The following is a 24,064-nucleotide window of genomic DNA, read 5'->3' on the forward strand; positions in this document are numbered from 1 at the left end:
ATTTCTCCTCTTCCCTCTTTCGGTCACTGGTCACTCTGGGGCCCTGGTTACGCCCTGCTTGCTCTCCTGGGTGTCTCCCATCTGTCCGTGTGGCTCTGTATGTCCTGCCCTTCCCCATCTATGGGACCTGTGGCTCCATCTCCCAGCCACTGCTCATGCAGATGAGAAGGAGGCCCTCATGTCAGAACTGAAGATCATGAGTCACCTGGGCCAACACGAGAACATAGTCAACCTTCTGGGAGCCTGTACCCACGGAGGTGAGGAGTCCTGGCAGGCATCGGGGCCCATGGCCACCCCACCCCATCTTCCCATCTCCCCCAAGTTCTGGAAGGATCCCTATCTATCTCAGCATTCCTCAAATTCCCACACCAGGTGCCTGGATGGGTCAGAAGCTGTTTATGAATGATAGATAGTTCTGGGAGCTCTGATCAGTGGCTCTCAGACTTTGGTGGGTATCAGAGTCAGCCAGAGAGGGGAATAAGAGTGCAGGTCCCCAGGCCCTGCTGCAGGGAGTCTGATTCCGGGGGTCCGGAGGGAAGATCCCACCCAAAGACACTTGGACATTCACCACAGGGTCCACAGAGGTACCCCAGGGCCTTGACCTCTACAGAACTGTCACAGATATCCTTTGAAGAAGGAATTCTACTACGGTTTTTTGAGGTTCCTCTGCTTTAGACAGATGGGGTTACTGAGGCACAGAAAGCAGAAAAAGCTGCTCACAGTCAGTCAGGATTAGAACTCAGGGCTCTTGAATCCCCATTCCAGGGTGTCCTGTTGCCCTACCCCATGTCTGTTCACACGGGGGTGGGGGGGATAAGGAGTGCACTTACCCCACTCTCTTGGCTGCTCTAGGCCCTGTTCTGGTCATCACTGAGTACTGTTGCTACGGCGACCTGCTCAACTTCCTGCGAAGGCAGGCTGAGGCCATGCTGGGCCCCAGCCTGAGTGTGGGCCAGGACCCCGAGGCAGGCGCTGGCTACAAGAACATCCACCTGGAGAAGAAATATGTTCGCAGGTAGTACCCTGGCAAAGGACAGGAAAGAGGCTGGGACTGGGAGGAAGCCCCAGGGTCTGTCCCTAAAGTGAACTCAGGCTTTGGTGGCTGTGTGGCCCTCATGTTCCATGGGGAGTAGTCACCCCAGCTTCTGTGGGCTAACTCAGTTTTTCTACTTATTTCTGTCATCCAACAAATAATTGAGGACCTACTATGTTCTAGGAGCATGTTGGGCAAAGACAGGGGGCTCATAGTCTGGTGGAGACAGGCGTTAATGCTATCGTCACTTGAATGTACGTAAAAGGTCAGTCAAGATCCGTTCAGGGCTCTAGCAAGAGATGGGCAGATCTTGGGGGTAATGGCCCTGTTTTTCCCATGCCGTCAGGGGCTGCAGAGCACCTGGACAGAGTCTGTTGGTTGTTGGGTGAGAAGGGGCAAAACAGTCTGTGGCCAGGTCCCTGATCTACTTGGGCCTCGGTTTCCCCAGGCAAGCCATTGAGGGGTTGAGCCTCTCAGAGACTTTCCGTCTCTGTTATTCTGTACTGCTGTGATTCCTGGAAGCCACTCGGAGACAAATGGACAAAGCCACATGGGGAACCAGAGAGAGGAAGTGGCCAGTTTCATGTCACACATGAGTCAGGGGCAGGGGCGGAGCCTGGGCTCGGATTCTGCTCCCTTGACTCCTGGTCCAGTGCTCACCTGAGCCACAGTGGTGTCCTGGAAGTCTCAGTCTTGGGGGTTGTGGGGCCTCAGGGCCAGGCTGCTGAGACAGGATCAGAACAAGAAGGGTGTACAATGAACCCCTATTTTAGCCACTGTCAGCTGCCAAGCCTGGGGAGGCAAAAGGGGAAGGAGGCCATTTAACTCCATCCAGTATCCTCGAATAGGAGGGCTGGCAGGATCTGCTTCCTCTTCTGGTTCTCTGACACCCCTCTGAAAGGGCGGCTCACACTGGGCCTCTGCAGGCTGGAACCTCAGGCCAGGTCAAATCAAAATGAGAACTAAAGTGAAGTATTAACTTCTTATCTTCAAATGTGCAGATGGGGAAAGGATTCATACGGTGGGGTCACTTCAAGGGCAAATGGCATGGGAACCAATCCTGCCAACGGGTTCCCAGGCTAGAAGTATAGTTTCTAGACCAGGGGAGGGGATGGTTTTGCCACGGTCAGAGCATAGATAAGACACTCCCTTCTCTTTCTGGGAACACTAGAGTATGGGCACGGTCAAGGTGCGCATCTCCATCGCAGAGGGGACAGGAAGGGGAGACGGCCAGAAATCACACCTGTTAGAATACTAGAAACAGTAGTGGCTATTCAATCTAGAGAAGTGTTTCTCCAACCTACCTATGACTGAAAGCCTATGCTCACAGCCATCACCTAAGAGCTGTTAGAGACACAGCTCGGGCCCGCCAGACCTGCTGAATCAGAATCAGCATTTAGATGAGACTGCCCAGGTGACTCCTACACTCATGAATTACAGTTTAGGAAGCCCTCCTCTAGACCAGAGGCCTCCGCTCAGGCTGCACACAGGAACTGCCTGGAGAGGTTTCAAAGTGTGAATGACTGGGTTTCACCCCTAATTTCTGAGGTGTTCTGGGCATGGGGAGAGTTGACAACTCCCCAGGTGATTGAATGTGAAGCTGGCCAGTGGTGAGAGCCACTGTCCAGGCGGGGAAGGCTCAAAGAAGGGGCCCTAGAATATCCTCAAATCCCTGCAGGGCTGTTATGGGAAAAGGGAGCCTACTTCTGTGTGGCCCTTGAGGGCAGAGCAAGGACCAGCAGGAGGAAAATCCCAGGGGCAGACTGGCATTAGGAAAAGTGCAGAACTTTGTAATAGGCAGAGAGCTGCCCAACGACAGAACAAATTGTAAGCTTCCTCCCTGGGATGGCCAAGCAGGGATCAATGATCGCTTACACAGAATGTGGTGGCAGTTGGGGTTGAGGGGTTTCCTTGTCAGAAAGGGATGTTCAAGTTGACCTTGAGGTCCCTGCCCTTCCCTGCTGATTGGAGAGGACACGGGGAGCTGGAGGCCAAGGCCCGCGCTGGTTAGTATAGCAATGGGGACCTACCCGCCCCCACATCCTTTTTCCTATATAGAGACAGCGGTTTCTCCAGCCAGGGTGTAGACACCTATGTGGAGATGAGGCCTGTCTCCACTTCTTCTTCAAACGACTCCTTCTCTGAAGAAGGTGAGGAGGCGCTGGGTGGCAGGTGCGGAGGGCGGAGGACAGGGGCCGCTGGGGGCTGGGGTGTGGTGGGGCTGCCCTGACACCTCTCCCCACACCAGACCTGGGCAAGGAGGACGGGAGGCCACTGGAGCTACGGGACCTGCTCCACTTCTCGAGCCAGGTGGCCCAGGGGATGGCCTTCCTTGCCTCTAAGAACGTGAGTTGGAAACTGGGTCCAAACGTGGTTATCCAGGGAGGTGGGAGGTGGCTGAACCCCCACATCTCCCATGAGGCTGGGTGATTAAGGATGAAGGGGAGGAAAGGGGAGCGCGTGGTGAAGGCAAGGAGGAGCCAGGGTGCCAGAGAGCAAGTGGGCAGCGGCCACACAGCCTCTAGGGGTGAGTGGGAGAAACCCATGCCTGAAGAGTTCCTCAAACTCAGGACGGTGAGGGCCCCAGCCTGAGCAGACCGGTTTCCCTGGGGTGCAGCAGGCCACGGAGGACCCCGTTTCCGAGAACAGGCCTTGTTCCTTCAGTTTTGGTCAACAGCGTGAACAAGACGACTGTGTCCTCTTGTGAAGCACACGGTCTCGTGGGGCCCATAAAGGAAGCTCCCTGAGTTGTGGTGAGGGTAGGAGATGATGTGTACAATATGCCCAACTCAGGAGGTTCCCAGCAGGTGGGGGCTGTGACCGCCCCCCTCACAGCAGATTTGGGAGGGCAAAATAGGGTTACGGTGTGTGCAGATGCTTAGGGAAGAGCCTGGCACGGTCGGGCCCTGAAGTGGCAGCTGCTATTATCAGCAGCCGGTGGGGTCAGAGGCTGTTTCCAGCACCAGGGCTCATAGCTGCTGAGCACAAGCGGGTCGCCTGGCTCTGAGTCAGCTCCCACTGCTCAGGCCCAGTGGGCCACAGTGATGGTGGTTTCTAAACACCCAACTTTCCAGCCATATGAAACTTCCTCAGACCTGGATCTTGGTAGCAGGTAGGGACGGGAGCCAGGGTACAGGACCAAAACTGATGCTCACTCCCTTGACGAGGAGCCCAAGGCATTCTGGGGGGACTCTGGCTGTTCCCCCTGCACCTCAGGCTCAAGTGGGGGACGGGCCGAGACTAACTCTGTAAGTACTTTCTGTCAGTGCATCCACCGGGACGTGGCAGCCCGAAACGTCCTGCTGACCAGTGGGCGTGTGGCCAAGATTGGGGACTTCGGGCTGGCTAGGGACATCATGAATGACTCCAACTACATTGTCAAGGGCAATGTGAGTGCTGGGGAGGGTGGGCCGGGCTGGGGAGGGGGCAGTGAGCCAGGGTCCGAGGTGACCGGGGTCTTCCGTGCCAGGCCCGCCTGCCTGTGAAGTGGATGGCTCCGGAGAGCATCTTCGACTGTGTCTACACGGTTCAGAGCGACGTCTGGTCCTATGGCATCTTGCTCTGGGAAATCTTCTCACTCGGTAAGCCACTGGGCCAGTGTAGGCTCAGCCTGGGGCTGACCCGTGTTTGGTTACCATGGTGTCCTATACCTCACGAAGGATGCCAGCCAAGGGTGTTTGCTGCCCAGGGCAGAGGAAAGGCTGGTGGGAGTGAAGTGACGGGCAAACCATCTGAAAACCAAGCAGTGCAGCTCCCGTGTGGGCCGGGCAGATGCTCCATGCTGCCAGGCATTCCCTCTGGGCTGTTCCTTCATCTGCCTGCCGGTGCAGTTGCTGCTTCCTCAGATGAAGTTTTCCCTCCTTGTCTGAAGTGTGCACATCTCACTTCTGGAGTGCTAGGCACAGAGACTTGGGCTAAGCCCTTCAGCGAGCTCCTGTAACCTCTTATTCCAAGCCTGTGCTGGAATTCTTTGTGTGGTGTGATGAGGCTGGGGTGAATTTCACTGAAATTCCCAAATTTCACTGAAGCCTATGCCTACTGTAACTCTTATGTAGGTGTGGGTGTGGGGGGCAGGTGAACGTGAGCCCCGAGCATGGGCTCCTACGTGCTCTTGGCCTTTGCAGGGCTGAACCCCTACCCTGGCATCCTGGTGAACAGCAAGTTCTACAAACTGGTGAAGGATGGATACCAAATGGCCCAGCCTGCATTCGCCCCAAAGAACATGTAAGTGAGGGACCCCAGGGAGGAGAGAGGACTCCCCAGGCTTTGGCTGAAGGGGATGGAAAGGTGTGTGGTCCTAGTCTCTCCCTGTCCACAGTGTTCCAGGGCCAGGCTTCATCTCCCCCACAATGGGCCAAAACAAGCCCATTTTAGGGAGTGCGGGATTTCCGCTGGTTTCCAAGTAGCTGTTCTCAGAGGTCTCTTAAATGGGACTGGTGCTAACTCAAATGATAGACTTTGAAGTCAGACTCTATTATTATGTCGAGGCAGACTCTTCTCATTTCTTATCTTGGCTCTCTGTGGTGTCAGCCACTCCTTCACTGTGTAACCAGACAGCCTGCAATGCAGCCTCCTAACCACCTCGCTACAGCTGGCCCACCAAGAATTGCCGCCTCCCTACCCTCGCCACGGCCTTTCTGTGGGCCAGCAGGCCATGAACTCGCCCAGCACACCTTTCCCCAGCCACTCTCAACACAGCCGCTCTGGCGTCTGGCCAGGCACTTGTGGCTGGCTCACTGCCATGTTCGTCTTTTGTTACAGTCATCTCAGCCCGCCTCTCAGACCTACCTGCAGGCAGCGGGAGTGCCCCTTCTCAGTTCTAGGAGCCTGGGCAAGATAGCATCTCTGAGCTTTTTCTCCCCTCAGCTGTCAAATGGGCGTGATGAAAATAGCTTCCAAGGGTTACTGGGGAGATTAAATGAGATAATGCATATCAAGGACTTAGCACAGGCCTTGTGTCAGGCACACTTTTCACTAGGTTTCAGGACCTCTGCTGGGCAAGACTGTAAGGGTGTGTGTGCATGTGCCCACGTGTGCATGTGTGCATATTGGATCCCCAGACCCACGGGCAGCTTCTGTCCTACCTTAGATATAGCATCATGCAGGCCTGCTGGGCCCTGGAGCCCACCCGCAGACCCACGTTCCAACAGATCTGCTCCCTCCTCCAGAAGCAGGCCCAAGAGGACAGGAGAGTGCCGGTGAGTGGGGCCGGCCTCAGGATGGGTGGCTGGCTCCAGCAGGGCCGGGCTGGGCCTGAGAGGTCAGGACTGACCACCCCCGACTCTCCCACCCTCAGAACTACACCAACTTGCCAAGCAGCAGCAGCAGCAGCAGCAGCAGCAGCAGCAGCAGCAGCAGCTGCCGCACTGGCAGTGGCGGTGGCAGCAGTAGTGAGCCCGAGGAGGAGAGCTCTAGCGAGCACCTGGCCTGCTGTGAGCAGGGGGATATCGCCCAGCCCCTGCTGCAGCCCAACAACTACCAGTTCTGCTGAGGGGACAACAGGGAAGCGCTGCTTTCCCCTTCCTCCAAGCTTCAACTCCTCCGTGGATGGGGCACCACGGGGAGAACCTACAGACTCTGCCCTTGGTCATTTCACTCAACAGCCCAGCCCAGCTCTGAAACTCAGGAACGTGAGATCCACGGGGGTCTCGGGAGGACCCCGCTTCCAGGGCCTGGGCCATCACTGCCAATCAGGGGCTAGGGCTGAGCCCCCCACCTCGCCCACTGTTCTCAATGCTATGGCCTCATGTTTGCTATGCCGACTGGGAGAACCCCCAGCTCACTCTCTTAACCTTGTTCTCACTTCCAGGAACCCCTTTCCCTAACTCCCTTGTCTCACTGGAAATGGACTGATTTTACGGCCATGAAGTGCCCCTAACATTGAGAAGACAAGGCTCCTTAGGCCTTGGCAGAGGACCCCCCCTGCAGCCAAGTGAAACGGCAAGAGCAGACAGGTGCTCAGAGACTGTGCCTGGCCCAGTGCCTGAGAGCAGGGGGGGGCTCTTTTGTAAGAATGAACTGTACCTCCTAGTCCCTGCCCTTTGGCCTTCTCTCTACAGCCCCACCCTCCCTGGATCTGGTCCCTAGAACGAGCCAGGTGGCAGCTAAAAGTTCGGGGTTCTGCCCCCCCCACCCCCACCCTGTCGTTCTGAGCTGGAAGGCAGGGGACCCGTGTGGCTGGCCACACCAAGCAAGCAGCACACACTCCGACAAGCTGACTCCTCTTAACTAACAGTCACGCTGCGGGACGTCTCTGTCATTAAACTAACAGCATTAACACAGCTGGCCTCTGGTTCTTTGTGCCACACGAGGGCCTGCGGATTCCCTGGGACCTCCTTCCATCCTTCTTCATGTCCAGTGACCAGCTCAGCACCTTGACCGTTCAACCACACTGTGCCCCACACAAGGAGCGTGGAATTGATTCTTGCTTCACCAAAACAGATAATTTAATAAATTTTATTCTTGGCAGGGGAAGGAGGGGAAAAAAGCCACCTACTCCACTCCTCTCAATAAATTAAATAACACACGGCCAATTCCCGTGCCCTAAGCAAACCTTAGGCACTTGAGCCAGTCCCGCTGTTTCCTTATGGCCCAGTCTGCTTCCCCTTCACAGAAGGGAGTTTTTCCTACTGCCGCCAGGTTATGTCATGCCAGTGGGCCACATCCCTTCTGTGGTGAGGATCCAGGGCCCAGAAAGGATGTGGGGTGCAGCAGCAGTGGCCAGGGAAAGGAGGAAGGGGGTCCTCTTCCTTAAAGCTCAGGGCAGAGAAGACAGTCCTGGAAGAGAGCGGTGGCTGTTTCTCCTTCCTCAGCTTCCCCCAAATCTGGGTGCAGGAAGAGTAGGAAGGAAATGCATACCCCCTCTGGGAAAATCAAGAGCCCAAAGGGACCCCTAGAGCTAATGAGGCCCCAAAGGCCCCCAAGTCAAAGGCAACAGGCTAAAAGGAAGTTGTGTGGCCACAGGGGCTGGAAAGAGCGTTCCCTGGGGTGGGAAGAGCTACCTCAGTGGCCTTCCCCCCCCGGAAGGCCGGACTCCGCTTCAGCCCACCCCAGGACCTCGACCCGGACCCGCAGCAGGCCCCAGGGAAGCCATCCACTACCAGCATTCCCTCAGCCTCCGTTCCCCTCTGTTGAACATCCTATATCCCCTAAGTGCTCTCTGGGGCTAGTAAGGAGTGTCCTGGTGCTTCTCCTGACCCCCAGGAGATTGAGAACCATGGCTCCCGTGCCCCACCATGCTCAGGAAAGGGAAGCTCTTTGGTCAGTCCCAGCATCAGAGGCCTCCCCAAAGGTGAACATTCCCGCTGGTTCCCTGGATGGATCTGCCTCGGGCAAGGGCCTCACTATGGCTTGAGATGGTGCAGTCCCAGTCCCGGTGCAAGAGCCTGGCTTATACTGTCACTGCAGCCACCTCCTCTTCCTCACCCTCTTCCTCAGCCTCTGTCTTGATCTGAGCAACCCCAAGGCGGTAGAGGGTGTCGCGGATGACCACCTCGCCAGGCTGGCAGCTCTGCACGATGTCATGGATCTGCCGGTTGACGATTTCGCGGCTGGTGAGGAAGTCCATGAGGCGGTTGTAGAGGTAATAGTGGGTGGCATTGTCAAAGGCAATGGGCCGCTGGCGGACACTGTTTGGTTTGCTGTCTGCAATGGAGGCCAGGATGGCTGCGTAGGGTGCTAACTCAGGGCATAGGGCTGAAGAGTGGTGCCCGGTACTGGGGTCACCAAGACTGGACTGTGTGTCTATATGGACAATGTGCCGTGCGGCAGTCTTGGTGGCCGGGTGCTGGACGGAGTGCTCAGCCTCCATCACGTCCACAGTATAATGCTGGTCCAAGAGCTCTGGGCAGGATACGCTCTAGAGGAGAGAGAAGAAACCACTCTGACATGAGGGAATGACTGAGGCAGAAGCTGTGTGGTGGGGGAGAATGAAGGCTGTGGGGTCAGTCAGCCCAGTAAACCCTCACGTCTCCACATATGCCTACATCTCCTGGAGCAAGTCCCCTCTCTTCTTCCTCGGTGCCTGTCTCCTCGTGAGGACGGGGACAGCAACAGAGGCCACCTCCCAGAACAGATGTTGGATTACCCGAGCTGTTATCACTTACTACTGTGCCTAGTCAATTCAGGCTGGGGCTGCGGGGAGTGGGGAGAAGGGGGCCCTCGCTGAGGCTCACTCACCTTTCGGCAGTGCCCAGCACAAGCTCACAGAGCCAGTGAGTCCCAGGGAATAAGGAAAAGATGAATGATGACAATGATGTCCCCCTTTTTCCTGTTGCTGGTCCTAACATGTCTTCCAGCAAAGGGCACATGTGTCTGGTAAGAATCACTGCCTGGTTCAAAGCACCAAAAAGCAGAGACAAGGGCTCTGCCTCTAATCTGCTTTTGTGACACTGGATAAGTCCACCTCCCTTCTCTGGACCTTACTCTACCCTTTCAGTAAGAAGAGTAGATTGGATACGACCGGTGTTTTCTAAGCCTCTGTACCTCTAGATCATAACAGGTATGCCATGTGGTATATTCATGGTCAAATCCAACACCTGGCTGGTCTGGGTCTTTAGTACACCAACACGCATGATGTCTCCAAAAAGCGGCAATTTTCTAGGCTTATCTGGAGGGCAACTCCTTTGACTCCAAAATATCTGTGTTTGGGACATCCTGGGCACTCCTCAGTGACATGCTGTGGCCTCACACGTACAGGGATTGGTCAGTAAAAATTTGTGGAGTACATGCTGGTTCAGAGCATCAAGACAAAATAGTAGCGGAGACAAAGGATGCTGGAGATGGTTCCCGTAAGGCCTTCCCAAAGAACCAGGAGGTGAAACATGGTGAGTCTGCGGGATTTATTCCAGTTCCTCAGAAGGGAACTCACCACAGGTGGCTCCGCAGGACTAGAGAAGCAGCCCTGGTTCCTCCCCCACATCTGGTTGGTCAGCTCTGGGTAGCAGAGGTCAGCACACAGGGCCACTGGTGTGGCCATGTCTACCACGTAGACAGGTGGCCAATGGCGGGAAGAGACCAGCAGATCCACATGGTCGCGGGCACTTTCGCCCCGCACGAGATACTTGGAGCCACAGATCACCTGGGCAGGGAGATGGGAGGACACAGCACAGCCAATCAGCAGACAGACTGAGTTGAGTCTTCATTGCCTTCTTCCCAGGAATAATCAGGTTTTGTGACTAAAGCCATGGCCGTCCTGCCAGAGCCCGTCACATCCTGCTTCCTACTTCTGTCCCTAATTGAAGTTGTTAGTTCGTCCCCGACTTCCTGAGAGAATAGCTGGGACCATTTGGTCTTCAACTGAGGCTGAGAGGCCCCAAGGGCCTCCACCCCACCCTCCACACTAACAAGCACTGTCGAGTCCAGTGGCTCCGATTCCCAGCCACACAGCACCGGCAGCTAACAGCTGGTTCAAGATGGAGGTTCCAGGGCCCCACTCCAAACCTAAGGAATTAACCTCTGGGGGTGGGGCCTGAGCATCTGTACTTTGAGCAGCTCTCCAGCAGACCCGGATATGTTGCCCAATGTTAACCAGGAAACACCTCCGCCAACAGGGCCCCCCGCCCCCAGATGCCACTTCATTGCTGAGGAACTCTGTGTACAGTGGGGAATCCTGCATCTGCCTCCACCTCCCTACCTTCACCCCTACCAGTCCTGGCTATCACCTCCTAGTAACCCTGCTCGCCTATCACAGCCCTGAGCTCTGCAGCTCTCACAGCCCTGTGTGGTCAAATGCTTCCCACGAGACAGTCCCCAGTCACATGAGCACAGTCCTCTGAGCAGGCTCTGTTCTGCCAGGGAGAGGCATCAAGTCTGTCCTTCAGACGCAGCTTTTGTCAAAGAAGCTGATAATCAGATTCTCTTTGGCTAGCCAGTCGCCACGTCCGCTCACACACCTGAATTAACTGAAGGCTGTGCTGGCAATCTCTGCCCTGTTTAAATACTCGTTCAAGGGGTTTTCAACCCCAGCGTCTTCCTTGGCCTGCTTTGTCGTATGGCGCGCAACCTTCCCAGAGTCATCCCAGTGTCTACCCTGTTCAGGCTCTACTGACATAAGGCGTGCTCTTCTTAAACCAAAATCTGAACTACGGCCTCCCCAGTTCCCACTCAGAACTGTCCAGTGGACCCTTCATCACTCTCAGAAGGAAACCCAGACTGCTACTGTGGCCTACAAAGCTCTACATGATCTGGCCTCTGGTGACCCTTCCAACCTTCCTCCTCTGGGCTCACTAGGCTTCCCCACTCAGGACTTAGTGGTCAACCCCTCCCTCTGCTGGAACATTACTTCCACAGCTTATCACTGGCTGCTCCAGACAGCAGGTCCCTCTCTGTTATCTTCTATCTCAGGTCTCATCTAGTTCCTTCAGAGCTAGCGCCATAAGCCATGGTGGCTTTATTTCCCCTCTAGAATGAGATCATCTAGTGGAGGAATGACATCTTCAGCGCTCACCTCCGAATCCTCAACAGCTATGAAGGGCCAGCATGTGGAAAGGGGATTAATCCTCATTGGTGACGATGCAGGCTCCCTTCCTAGTGCAAACGCTGGCAACTGACCCCTAAGGAGCTACTCCGCAGGCTGCCCAGTGACCTAAGTGCCAGCTCCCACAGGATGAGCTGGATCAACCAGATTCCCTGTGTGGACAATCTGGTGTGGACAAATTCACAGCATCTTTCTTATCCTCTTACCTGATGGGGGCACACCTTGTAGATTTTACCCCCCGTGAGATGAGGTGGGGGCTGTCTAACTCTGGTTCCATTCTGTACAGATTCATAGAGGGCCAACAAGGAGAAGCAGAGCTGTTCCTGGAGCAAGACAAGATTAAAAACAGAGCAGTAAATGCTAAGGGACCAGGCCTGGTGTGCAGCACCAAATGCTCACTTCAATATCCAAAGCAAAAGAATAAACTGTCAAGGCCAGAGTGGGCCTTGGAGCCTCACTAGCCCAAAGTCCTCTGAGGGCCGTGAAAGGACCAGGTCACAGAGCCAGCCAGAATGACCAAAGTGCCAGACTCTTGAAGCTTGGGGTCTTCCTACTTTTTACAGGGCAGGGAATGCTTCAAAAAAAGCTAACATTTGAGTCTGAACTTGAAGAAAGCGTAACATTTTCAACAGCATTATTAGTATAAAAAAAAGGAAATAATATATGCGTAAAACACACACATTCACATACACGTGTGCACGCACGCACACATGCATACATACACTGTCTCTCTTCATGCATGTAACAGCATTCACTTTCTAAGAGCCAGGAGAGATGATAACCACATACTGCAAAGTGCCTCCCTTACAACAATTTCATGGGTTGGTAGTTTGGTTATTTCCACTTTGTAAACCAGGAAAATGAGGCTGAGAAACGTAGGGGAGCTTATCCAAGATCACGCCCAGTAAGTGGGAGAGCCAGGATTCCTGACCCCAGAGTCTGGGCCCACAGAGGAACTGACTGGAGGCAAAGGCCTCCCATTCCTGTTATGCTCTGGCTGCGGACCACATCCCAGGCCTCCCTGACTGCCTGCACCTTCTGTCCGGTGAAGGCACTTGTCACGGGTGCTCGTATCCTTGCCCAGAAAGGGCAGCCAGCCTGCTCGCAAAGTCCCTATCTGCACTGCCACCCCCGACACTCACCTTGGAGTCTTCTGTCCCAAAGGGGATGCCACACTGCCTCAGCAAGTGCCGTAGCTCCTCCTCACTGTAGGAGCCAATCTCCTCAAGCTTGCAGGTGCCCTCGTGGAGTAGCCTCACCAAGGCACTGCCATGGCCTACAAGAGACAGCCCTGTTGAAGGGGGGGTGGGGGGGGCTGTTGCCAGCCAACAGAGGTCACGGGTAGCCCCTCATGTGTGAGGATGAGAAGTGGGGGGGTGGGTACGAGGCCTAAGTACAGCAGGCGGTGGAAGCAGGCTCTGCCCCAAGCACTGCCTCGGGTGCTGGAGGAGGTGGACTCAAAGAAGGTCTTCTAACTTCTGCAGATATTTGAAGTCTCTCAGAACTGGCTTTCTACCCTTGAACATCTAGGGAAGAGATCCAGTAGAGCGCCCTCAAAGAACCCCAAAATGGGTATTTAAGAACCAAGATCTCAGATGCTTACCACAAGGGCAGCAGCAGATGAGCAGTACCGCTCATTTCAAGAATACTCTCTGTACATTGTGTTCCTGAACCTGCCTGGCCAACAGAGAACTATGTGGAGGTCTTAGAAAACAAAACCAGTTTCTGGGTCTTGAAACAGTAAACATGAGGTGAGACCTCAGCAACTAATGTTAGGAAGCACTGTTTGAGAACCAGCCGATCACAACGTATTAAAATACTTTTAAGATCATCTGAGGTCACGTCCAGAATTTAAAAAATGAAATAAAATAGGAAATGTATTCCACTTGGTAAGGAAAAGTACCGTTTTGTGAAAGTTGGCTGGCAGCTCTCCAAAATTCTGCACGATGACTTTAATCTCTAGGGAATTTTGTCACAGATTGTCACTATCTTTCTCCAAAGAGCCCTCTAGGCGAGCCTGCCCATCGCACCGCCCCCGCCCCCCACTTATGCTGTCTGGCCATGAAAATGTCCCAGACTCTGGACTGGGCCCTCCCTTGACCTGAGTCAGGTGATCTCACCAGGTACTGGCTGCACATCCAGGTTTTTGTCTTTCTCAGTGTTGACGACCACAGCTCCTCTCATGAGCGGTGGAAAGAAGGGGGCAATAACAGACGCATCAAACTTGGTGATAGGGATGCTGGCAGGGAAGGCCACCTGCTCAATCACCTCTGTCTCCATTGTGGCCCAAAAGTCCTCCACGTTTACCTCACTAGGGCCCAAGAACTCGGGCCAGGTGAACTAAAAGATAAGGATAAAAACGATCAAACTGTAGGAGCCACAGAGTATTAGCAACAGAACAGCCCCCCTTCTTGATACACTCCGGACAACAAAGGTGGGGGGCGGGGGGGGGCATCTGACGGCCATGCACAGCCAGGGCACCCCCAGATCTGACATCTTAGTACCCAACTGCCTTTTGGCTGCATTCCTCTCTCCCATACTACAGCACTTCCCAACACCCGAACAATCCTATGTCCTTTCTGCATCCATCTATAGTCCAGTCCTCTCCCTGACTCGCAAGGAAAGAGGGACTACCACTGACTACCCACTATGTGCTGGACACTGATTACTGCTCTGTAAGTCTGGGAGTCTGTCTGAGGTGACACTAGTGCAGTAAGGGACAGAGTAAGAATGCGAACAAAGGTCCAGTTCCAAAGCCTAAGCCTTGTGTTCCTGCCACCCAGGGCGCTAGTGCATGCCGTGAGCAAAGAGCACAGATGTCCCACCACACTTTACAGCTACTGAGCCCACCCTCTCCACAAAACAAGGGGACGAGAAATGCCAGCTGACTGTGCTGCTGTGTGCGCAAACTGATGTGGTGACTGTCATCAGTCCAGACAGTCTTCCTCTATACAGTCCCTGAGGGGAGAGGCCACCAGACAGTCTCCTCAGGGACAAATGCAAATTTAAGTTCTGTTCAGAAACTTCTTGTTCCATTTCCCTGACATCAGAAGAGCCTCCACCTGCTTCCCTCACACATCCGTCACACCACCCTGCACACACAAAAGGGAGAGAATAAAGTAAGTCCTGGTCTCTAGAAAGAAATACCCAGTACCACAGAAGAGAAGAGATGCATATACTGAGAGTGAAGGGAATTCTATGCCATTCTCTGAGAAAAAGCCTTGATCTGACAAAGCAGGTACCAGGCAGGTCTACGAGACTTAAACTCTGCAGGGAGGTGGACAATTGTTTACTTCTGGAAAGCAAATGGTCTCTGAAGCCAGATGTGTTTAAAAACAAAAAACAAGAACAACAACAACAACAACAACAAAAATTGGAGCTCAGGGTCCCAGGAGTGAGCACAGCAGTGCTTACAAACTCAGACTCTGGAGTCAGACAGCCAACACCAAGGTCCAGTTCTACCCCTCCTGGCAGGGTGAGCTTGGACAAAACCCCTGGGCTTCAGTCCCTTCATCTATAAAAATCTCACAGGCTTGGAGAAGTAAGTCCTATAATAAAGCACTGAACAGAGCCAAAGAACTTGGCAAACGCAGTAACATGCTCAATTAACCCTAGCTGCATTACTATTAACACTACACTGTAAAACCATGAGATGAACAGATCTGAAGAAGTTTGGCAATAGCCTCTTGATGACATAACACACAACAGCAAAATTTTTTTTATAGTTTACTTTATCTACAAACAACACTTACAAGACTCCAGGAAGCACTATGCTTACGTTCATATGTCTTGTTATGTACCACCATCCTTCAAAGGAATACGTAATCAAAATATATGCGTTTTTTTTTTTTTTTTAATTGGGAAGAAACAGAGGCATGTGCATTAAATCCCTAATAGGCTCAGCTGGCCATGCCAAAATGCACCCAAGCTTTTCTCTAGAGGGCCCGCACCCACCCCTGGTAGAGAACAGATGAGCTGAAGGTCCAGCGCCTCAAGAGACACTTCATGTTGCAAGTTCAGGGATGGGGAGCTCACACCCCACCACTACGCTACTGCTAGCCTACTCACAGGCATGCAGACCAGACCTCTCAGCATAATCGTGGGAGAGAGTTCAGGAACCTATGGGATTTTTTTGAAACACCATGTAACCAGGTTAAGAAAAATTCCTATTCTTCTGAGTTTACTAAGAGTTTTATCAGAAATTGGGGTTGGGGCGCCTGGGTGGCTCAGTTAAGCATCTGACTTTGGTTCAGGTCATGATCTCGCGGTGTGTGGGTTCGAGCCCCACATCAGGTTCTGTGCTGACAGCTCAGAGCCTGGAGCCTGCTTCAGATTCTGTATCACCCTCTCTCTCTGCCCCTCCCCCACTCATGCTCTGTCTCTATCTCAAAAATAAACAAACATTAAAAAATATTAAAAAAAAAGAAACTGGTGTTAAATAATAATGAAAGCCTTTTTTACATCTAATGAAATGACCATATAGGTTTCTACCTTTTACCTGTACGGCAGCAAATTACATTAGTATATTTTCTAACGTTGAAACAATCTCGGTTTCCCGGGATAAGCTTAGTCATGATGTGTTACTCTACTCACTGTTATTATCCTATAGAGCACTGTGTCATCTATATTCATGAATACAATCAGCTCCGATTTGTTCTTATAGTAAATGGCTGGTTTTATTTTCAAGGTTATTTGGTCTTATACAATGAGGTGGAGAAATACATCTGCTTTTACCATTCTCTGATCAGCATCATAGATTTCTTGGAGATGTTAGAATTAAGGTATAAAACCCATCTGAGTTTGGTATTACCTCTGCGAACGCTTTTTATTTAACGACCTAAGTCCCCGATCAGGTCACTCTTTTCCACACTTTCTTTCCATGGCTCTCATCTCACTTGGTGTAAGTCCTCACAGGGGCCCATGTGCCCCCATGGAGTCTGGCCTCCCAAAGCCTCTTGAACTCACACATCCCACCACTCTCTCCACCGCTCTCCACCAGCCTCCTTGCCATTCCTCAACCAGGCAGAGGAAGCCCACCTCAGACCATGTTTTGCTGCTCTCTCTGCCTGGAATATTCCTCCCCTGAGAGCTACGTGGGCTTCAGATCTCTCCTCAAATGCCACCATATCAGAGACGCCTCCCCCTACTACCCTCTAGAAAACAGGAATCCCACTCTCCACCAAACTGCTCTCTTCTCCTCACCTGCTTTACTGTCACTATGCTACTTTTAATTACTACTTATTACATATAATATAGACACTGATATAACATACAATTTATTAACAATGTTTCCTGTTAAATTCTCAAATTTGGGGATTTCCCACATTCCCAAAGCAGGATTCGAGCCCCATGAGCACAGGAACTTTATAGGTTTTTTACTGCCATGTCCCAAGTGTCTAAAAAGTGTACCTGGTTCATGTTTAATAAATTTGTTGGCAAGTAACAAATGCCATAATTTCCATCCAGCCTTCCTTAGATAAAAAAGCCACTCCCCTCTCTCAGGCAGGACTGGAGCCATCTGTTCCTGGGACAGCATGAAGGAAGGTGGCTGCCGAAGTGTGAGGACAGTTCTAAAGGCGGCAGGAGATACTTACTTCCACACTCTTCAGTGCCAACACATTTTCTTCATTCCTCTGGGCCATTTCCACTTTGGGAGCCACACCACAGATGCCACAGATCATGTCATTGTAGTCTCGGACAGTGAGGCACTCGAAAGCCCAATAGCCATTGCACAGCAGCTCCTGCAGCTGGCTCAGCTCCTCTAAGGTCAGGGTCTTTTCTGCAAGGAGAGCAAGAGTTCTGAGAAGTCACAGCAAAAGACCGTGAGGCCACTGGGCACGAGCCAATGGCCAGCAAGAACAGCAACTCTGCAAGACTGCTTCTCCCCTAAGAACACCCCAGGGTCAAGCACCCTGGCCCTAAGGGCTCGGGTGGCAACCCCAAAGGGCAATTCCAATCAGAGTTGTAACCACCTCGCACTAAGTACCTACTAGGCACTAAACACAGTGCAAACAACTTCAAATACGTTACTCATTTAACTCTCACATCTTTATGAAATAGAAGCTATTCTCATCCTCATTTTACAACTGGAGAAACTGAGGCACAGAGAATAACTTGCTCAAAAATACGCTGCCACTAAGTAGCAGTGCCAAGACTCAAACACAAGCCTGTTTGACCCCAGAACCTCTGCAGTACTCTATCTGACCTCCTAGCAAGCAAGGTGCAAGGGAACGGAAACCTACAGGGATAGGAAGGGAAAAGCACCAACAGAGAGAAGGAAAGCAAGGGGGAAAATAATTGCTAATAATAAGGAGGGTGGTCACCACCCTCAGGTCTCAACATGAGCCCTGGGACCGGTAGCAGACCTCCAGAAGCTATGTACTCAGAGTGAGTCTGATCAACATGCAGTGAGGCCTTGTCTACCCATAAGATCAGAGGATGAACTTCTAAAGAGTCAGCTTAACCTCGTGCTGGGGGTCCCTGGCTGGATGGAAAGACTCATTCTTCCCAAAGTTAATTTGGCATTCGTAAAATTCAAAAGGAGGAGAGTACCAGGGAAGTCAAGAAAGAATGTCTCCTTTCCGAACTATCAGATTCTTCTGCAAGATGATTCTTTCAACCGAAGCCCAGCGCTGAAAATTCCCAGGGAACTCAGAACTAGCACGGAAAAGGGAGAACGACAACCTGTACCTGTCTGCTCCTGCACTGACTTCAGAACAGTGCTGATGGACACTCTGGGGTCCTCCCCCAACTTGATCTGGTTTCGGATCGCAAAGAGCAAGTCCAGGCTCACTAGTAGCTTGTTCCCCACATTAAAGAGACCTGCAGAGTTAAAAAGAAGCAACACAGAAACTCATGGTAAAACATCTACAACGGCAAAAAATTAGAAACAAACTAAATGTCCAGCAATAGCATAAGAGCTAAATTAATTATGGTACATTTTTCAAATAGAAAATTATGCATTAGAAGGAATAAGGTAAACCTAAATGCTCTGACATGGGAGCCGTCCGTAATACACAGTTAAATGAAAAAAGCACGCAATTAAATGTGTAGAGAATGTTTTCATAAAAACAGAAACCCCTCCCTGTGGCCCAGCTCAGTCTTCATTACCAGCGGGGCTGCCCTTCCTCTACTTCTCAACAGCCACACTGTGGGGGAAGGCCAGGAGTACCCTCTAGCCCAGGGATGTAACAAAAACTATAAAATCACCCCTAACAAAATCCGAAGATGAAAGACTCAGAAAAATTTAAATACAATCAATTGAAGACAAATAAAACAGGGTGATTTTATATTTGCACAAAACATAAAGCATAAATTTGCACAAAACCAAGTTCTAGAATATGTGTTCTCATTACAGAAGGGTATAAAGGAGTGGGGAAGGCTTTTCCGAGCATGATACCAAAGGCTGAAACCATAAAGGAGAATACCAAATCTGGTTACATAAAAATTAAAAAAAGAAAAAAAAAAAACCAAAAAACAAAAAAACACCTTTGTGTCCCAAAACAAAACAAAACCCAAAAAACCACAAATTTAACCACAATTAAAAGACAACGGATAAACTGGGGAATAACTCTGTCAACAACAAAATATTCAAATGAAGGGTGGAAACAAAAGAAATTCACAAAAGAGATTTAAGAAAAAACAACATACAATCCTCTTAAGAATCAAAGAAATGCAACAAATTAGGAAATGATACACCAGTTTTTACCTATCAAATTGGCAAAACTTTAAAAAATTATAATACCAATCTGCAAAAAGTTCCTAAAGCTGTTAAGGAAATTTAGCAAGGTCACTGGGTAAAAACTCAATAGACAAAACCCAACGGTATTTCTACACTAACACTGAACAGTCAGAAATTAAAACCATGTCATTTAGAATTGAACAAAATGAAATACTTAACAAAATATGTGCAGGATCTACATGCTGAAAACTACGAAACACTGATGAAAGAAATAAAAGAAACCCTAATAAGACAGATTGACATGTTTACGGATTGGAAGACTCAATATTTTTAAGCGTGTTAAACTTTCAAATTGATCTATAGATTCAATGTAATGCCAATTAAAATTCCAGTAGGACTCTGCAGATACTGAGAAGCTGATTCTAAAATTTACATGGAAATGCAAAGGAGGGGCACGTGGGTGGCTCAGTCTGTTGAGTGTCCAACTCTTCATTTCGGCTCAGGTCATGATCTCATGGTAAGTGGGTTTGAGCCCAGAGCTCTGTGCTGACAGTGCGGAGCCTGCTTGGAATTCTCCCTCCCTCTGCCCCTCTCCAACTGGCATGCGCTCTCTCTCAAAATAAAAATTAAAAAAATAATTAAAAAAAAAAAAGAAAAAAAAGGAAATGCAAAGGAAATAAAATAGCCAAAACAACTAGGAAGAACAAGGTTGGAGGACTCACACTAACTGATTTTAAGACCTACTATCCAGCTGTAGTAATCAAGACCAGTGTGGTATTGGCAAAAGGACAAACATAAAACAACGAAAGAGAACAGAGAACAGAAATAAAGCCGTACATATGATCAACTGTTTTTCAACAAAGAAGCAAAGGCAATTCAATAGAGAAAAGACTATCTTTCAACAAATGGTGGTACAACTAGATGTCCACAAGCAAAAAAAAAAAAAAAAAAAAAAAAAAGAACGAACTCAATCTGGGCCTCACACGTTATACTCACACTTTATATAAAAATTAACTCAAAATGAATTACAAACTTAAATGTAATCCATAAACTTATAAAAATTAGAAGAAAACACAGAAAAATATATATGGTCTTCACCGACATAGAGACCGTAGACTGCGAAAAGCATAATCCCTAAAAGAAACAACTGATGAAGTAGTCTTTGTCATAATTAAGAACTTCTGCTCTGTGGATGATTTCTTTAAAAGAATGAAAAATCAAGCCAAAAATCATGAGGAAACACTTGTAAATCACTTATCTGACAAAGGACTTATGGGTCCAGAATTATAAAGAATTTAACAGTAAGAAAACAAACAATCTACTCCAACAGACCAAAGATGGAACAGATACTTCACCAAAGACGACATGTGGATGGCAAATAAACCCATGAAAAGATGCTCAACATCACTAGTCATTGAGGAGACACAAATTAAAACCACGAAGAAATACCACTACACACAGCCATCAGAATGGCTAAGAAAAACAAGAACAAAAAAACCCTCTCATTCCCTGTTGGACATAATGCAAAATGGTACAAACATTTAAGTAAACAGTTTGGCAATTCCTTTACAAAAATAAAGATACACTTAGCATATGGCCCAGCAGTCTGACTCCTCGGTATTCATCCAAAAGATGGAAATTTGTGTTTACACAAAAGCCCGTACATGAGTGTTCATAGCAGCTCTATTCAAAAGTGCCCAAAACTGGTAACAACACAAATGTCCTTCAAAAAGTGAACAGATAAACTAACTGTGGTACTTCACACAATGCAAAACTACTCAACAAGAAGGAGGAACAAACTGCTGATACATGCAACAACGTGGATGACTTTCAAAGGCATGATGTTTAACGAAAGAAGCCAGACTCACTTAAAATACTGCATACATTGTGTATCAACTACACTCAAAAGAATTTTAATCTTTAAAACATATTTTTAAAAAATACTACATACTATGATTGGATTAAATGACATTCTAGAAAGATGGAGCTATAGGAATGAAGAAGAGATCAGATGGCTGCTAGAGGTCAGGGGTGATTACACACGGGAGGAATGTTTTAGGCCATGGAACTGTCCTATATACGGATTGTGGTGGCAGGTACACAACTCGGTGCACCTGTCAGAACTCATGTGACTGTACGACAATGAAGTAAATGTTATTGTTGATGTAAATTTAAAATTAAAGCTAAAATCAAAAATATGTATAATCCTAGGTACTACTGACCCAGATAGACTGCAGGGAAATGGCACTCTCATTATCTACTGGCAAAAGCATAAAATAATACAAACTCAGTTGGGCAATACAAGACATTGAAAGCATGAATACAAAACAAGGCAGTGTAAGGCTCTGAAGACAAGAATAAATCACAAATACTCTAATCTTTGGCACTCAAGTGTACGTATGAAATTCAAATTCCAAATTCTTACAACGGTGGTACATGGTGAATGTTCCACAAATGTCTGATGCTGATGAACATACTGGGAGAATGGGTGAACGTGCAGCAATTCTGTTTTGAGCACTTGTCCAAAGGAAATAATTAAGGCTATACACAAAGAGTTAATTATAAAGAGAATTCTAAAATGGAGTCCCATACACTCTCTAATTATGGTCATGTATTTCCCCACTTGCTGGCACGGGAAGATGCCCATGGTACACTGCCAAACTTAAAAAGAATATTCCGGGGCATGTGGGTGGCTCAGTCGGTTAAGCATCTAACTCTTTTTTAAAAAATTTGTTTTTTAATGTTTTTAATTATTTTTGAGAGAGACAGAGACAGAATGCGAGTGGGTTAGGGGCAGAGAGAGGGAGACACAGAATCGGAAGCAGGCTCCAGGCTCTGAGCTGTCAGCACAGAGCCCAACGCGGGGCTCGAAGTCACGAGCCATGAGATCATGACCCGAGCCGAAGTCAGACGCTCTACCGACTGAGCCACGCAGGCACCCCAAGCATCTAACTCTTAATTTTGGTTCATGTCACAATCTCATGGTCATGAGATCAAGCCCCGTGTGAAGCTTGCTTGGGATTCTTTCACCTCCTCTGCTCCTCTCCCCGACTCAGGCTCACGCTTTCTCTCTCTGAAAATAAACATAAAAAAAATAAGAATATCCCAAAACAATATCTGGCACGACCCCACTTTTGCTGAAAGAAAAACCATAAACCCATAAATCCCATATTCCCTTTTATTTTCTTCTTTGTACCTGTCAGCATTTTCTATTTTTTTCCACAATGAAGATCTGTTATTTAAAAATTAACTTTGTCTAAAGATCCAAGGTACAAGAGCCCTAATATAAGAGCCCAGAAGTAATCTTCTGGCACCAAGACATCCACGAGAAAAAATCCCCTCTTTCTCAGAAGCCACATCTGAGGGAAGGTGCAGTGCTCAAAGAGCCAGAGGTCTGACCAACAGAGGCTGTTCCCAAGCCTGTTTTGGGGCCCTTTGAAGGAAGAAAGGCTGATACCACCTGCAGAGATGTCCGTGAAGCTGTGCAGGGCCAGACAATGACACCCACCTGCATAGATGTCCGTGAAGCTGTGCAGGGCCAGACAATGAGGGTTCAGACACATCTTCACCTGGGCAGTCACCACCTGTAGCCGGCTGGCTGTCAGCAGCCAGCACTCCTGGGGCCCGGCCAGGGAGCTAGTACCAAAACATCACCGACAGAAAAACATAAAGGAAATCAACTTATGCAGTTCCAGGGCTCAGTGATCAACGGCAAAGTTCTCAAGATTTTAATGAAGTAGGCAGATGAAGATGCTGGAGCTCGTGTTCCAAGGTTTTCTAGGTGGGTGTCTGCTCTGGTGGCATGTGGTCTGTGGAATCACCCCTTAAGTTAATACTACTCTGGATTCATTACCTACTTTAACCAATCCCCCTGAACTCCCAAATCTAAGCACTGTGCCGGGCAGTCCAGATGTAAATGAAATCCTAACTTGGTGACAACAACTTTCAGACATTTTCAATAGAAATAATGGATCATTACTAATCACTATGATTTTACTTTAGGCAATTGAAAAAGCAAAGGAAACCTAAGAGAAGCAGAGAATAACATCTTCAAAGGATATAGCTTTACAGAAGTTTGGAAAAAGGGGCAAGATGGGCCAAGTAAGATATGGCAGCTAGGGACAGGGTAAATCTGAAAGGGGTGCTTACTTTTGTCCCCCTTTGAATAATGGGCTGCTACAGAGTAGGCACTGCGTGGACGGAGACTCATAATAATTCGACCAAGAGGTCTGCTCGATGGTGACCGTCTCTTCACTCACGTTGGACAGAATGAGTCGAGAGCTGTTGAGTTCGTGAATCAAGGCGAAGACCTCAGCCAGCTCAGACTCGTTCTCAGGAATCTGCAGGACTTTGCGCAGCAGCTGCAGAGTGGACTGGCGCTGCACCTCCCTCTGGGCCAGGCTCAGGGGCTCTGTGGCACTCAGCACATCTGGGAGCGGTGAGCTGACCTCCTGGGAAAGGAGCAGATTGAATGATCAGCAAACAGCCAGGGCACTGCCAGCCTTGGTCTAAAATGCTGAGAGGCTGTCAGCGGCAGAGGGATGGGCCCATCCGTGGCTGAGGGTAGGAAACCTACTTTCCAAACCACCTCAGTTAGTAACTCGCTGCGTGACTCGAGGCAGGTGTTCTCTCTCTGGCACAAAGTTCTCTACCAGTAAAAGGAGAGGATTATACACATCACTCAGAAATGGTTTCAGAGGTAAGCTCCCATTCACCAGGTTTGGAGAATAACAGACCCGGGTCTCAATCCAATGCCACTTAATAGCCATACATTTGTGACCCAAAGCAATCTACTGAATCTTTCTGAGCCTCAGTTTTCTTATCTATGAAATGAAGGATGAAGTACTAGTAATCTCCTAGAGTTATCATGCAG

General features: G+C 49.7%; 2 protein-coding genes across 9 annotated transcripts in view; one reads left to right on the top strand and one right to left on the bottom strand.

Annotated features, from left to right (window-relative positions):
* CSF1R (colony stimulating factor 1 receptor) overlaps nucleotides 1–7,314 on the top strand; it is a 29,422-nt gene extending 22,108 nt beyond the window's left edge. The window contains exons 13-21 of the mRNA XM_047092468.1: nucleotides 147–257; nucleotides 853–1,015; nucleotides 3,092–3,183; nucleotides 3,282–3,379; nucleotides 4,300–4,422; nucleotides 4,503–4,614; nucleotides 5,158–5,257; nucleotides 6,123–6,231; nucleotides 6,330–7,314. Coding sequence (XP_046948424.1) covers nucleotides 147–257; nucleotides 853–1,015; nucleotides 3,092–3,183; nucleotides 3,282–3,379; nucleotides 4,300–4,422; nucleotides 4,503–4,614; nucleotides 5,158–5,257; nucleotides 6,123–6,231; nucleotides 6,330–6,524 — 1,103 coding nt within the window. The 3' untranslated portion in view covers nucleotides 6,525–7,314. The remainder of the gene's footprint in view (nucleotides 1–146; nucleotides 258–852; nucleotides 1,016–3,091; nucleotides 3,184–3,281; nucleotides 3,380–4,299; nucleotides 4,423–4,502; nucleotides 4,615–5,157; nucleotides 5,258–6,122; nucleotides 6,232–6,329) is intronic.
* An 882-nt stretch (nucleotides 7,315–8,196) lies between these two features.
* HMGXB3 (HMG-box containing 3) overlaps nucleotides 8,197–24,064 on the bottom strand; it is a 46,293-nt gene continuing 30,425 nt past the window's right edge. For all 8 annotated transcript variants that reach the window (XM_047092467.1, XM_047092459.1, XM_047092466.1 and 5 more), the window contains 9 exons: nucleotides 23,341–23,642; nucleotides 22,700–22,827; nucleotides 18,201–18,332; nucleotides 17,105–17,289; nucleotides 13,631–13,850; nucleotides 12,653–12,786; nucleotides 11,717–11,833; nucleotides 9,903–10,112; nucleotides 8,197–8,891 (listed from right to left, as the gene is read on the bottom strand). In XM_047092467.1, coding sequence (XP_046948423.1) covers nucleotides 8,424–8,891; nucleotides 9,903–10,112; nucleotides 11,717–11,833; nucleotides 12,653–12,786; nucleotides 13,631–13,850; nucleotides 17,105–17,289; nucleotides 18,201–18,332; nucleotides 22,700–22,827; nucleotides 23,341–23,642 — 1,896 coding nt within the window. In that variant the 3' untranslated portion in view covers nucleotides 8,197–8,423. The remainder of the gene's footprint in view (nucleotides 8,892–9,902; nucleotides 10,113–11,716; nucleotides 11,834–12,652; nucleotides 12,787–13,630; nucleotides 13,851–17,104; nucleotides 17,290–18,200; nucleotides 18,333–22,699; nucleotides 22,828–23,340; nucleotides 23,643–24,064) is intronic.

This window comes from Lynx rufus, unplaced genomic scaffold (genome assembly GCF_022079265.1).
Source record: "Lynx rufus isolate CCGP_SWC_20201006 ecotype Redwood Valley unplaced genomic scaffold, mLynRuf1.p SCAF_1, whole genome shotgun sequence".
Taxonomy (NCBI): domain Eukaryota; kingdom Metazoa; phylum Chordata; class Mammalia; order Carnivora; family Felidae; genus Lynx; species Lynx rufus.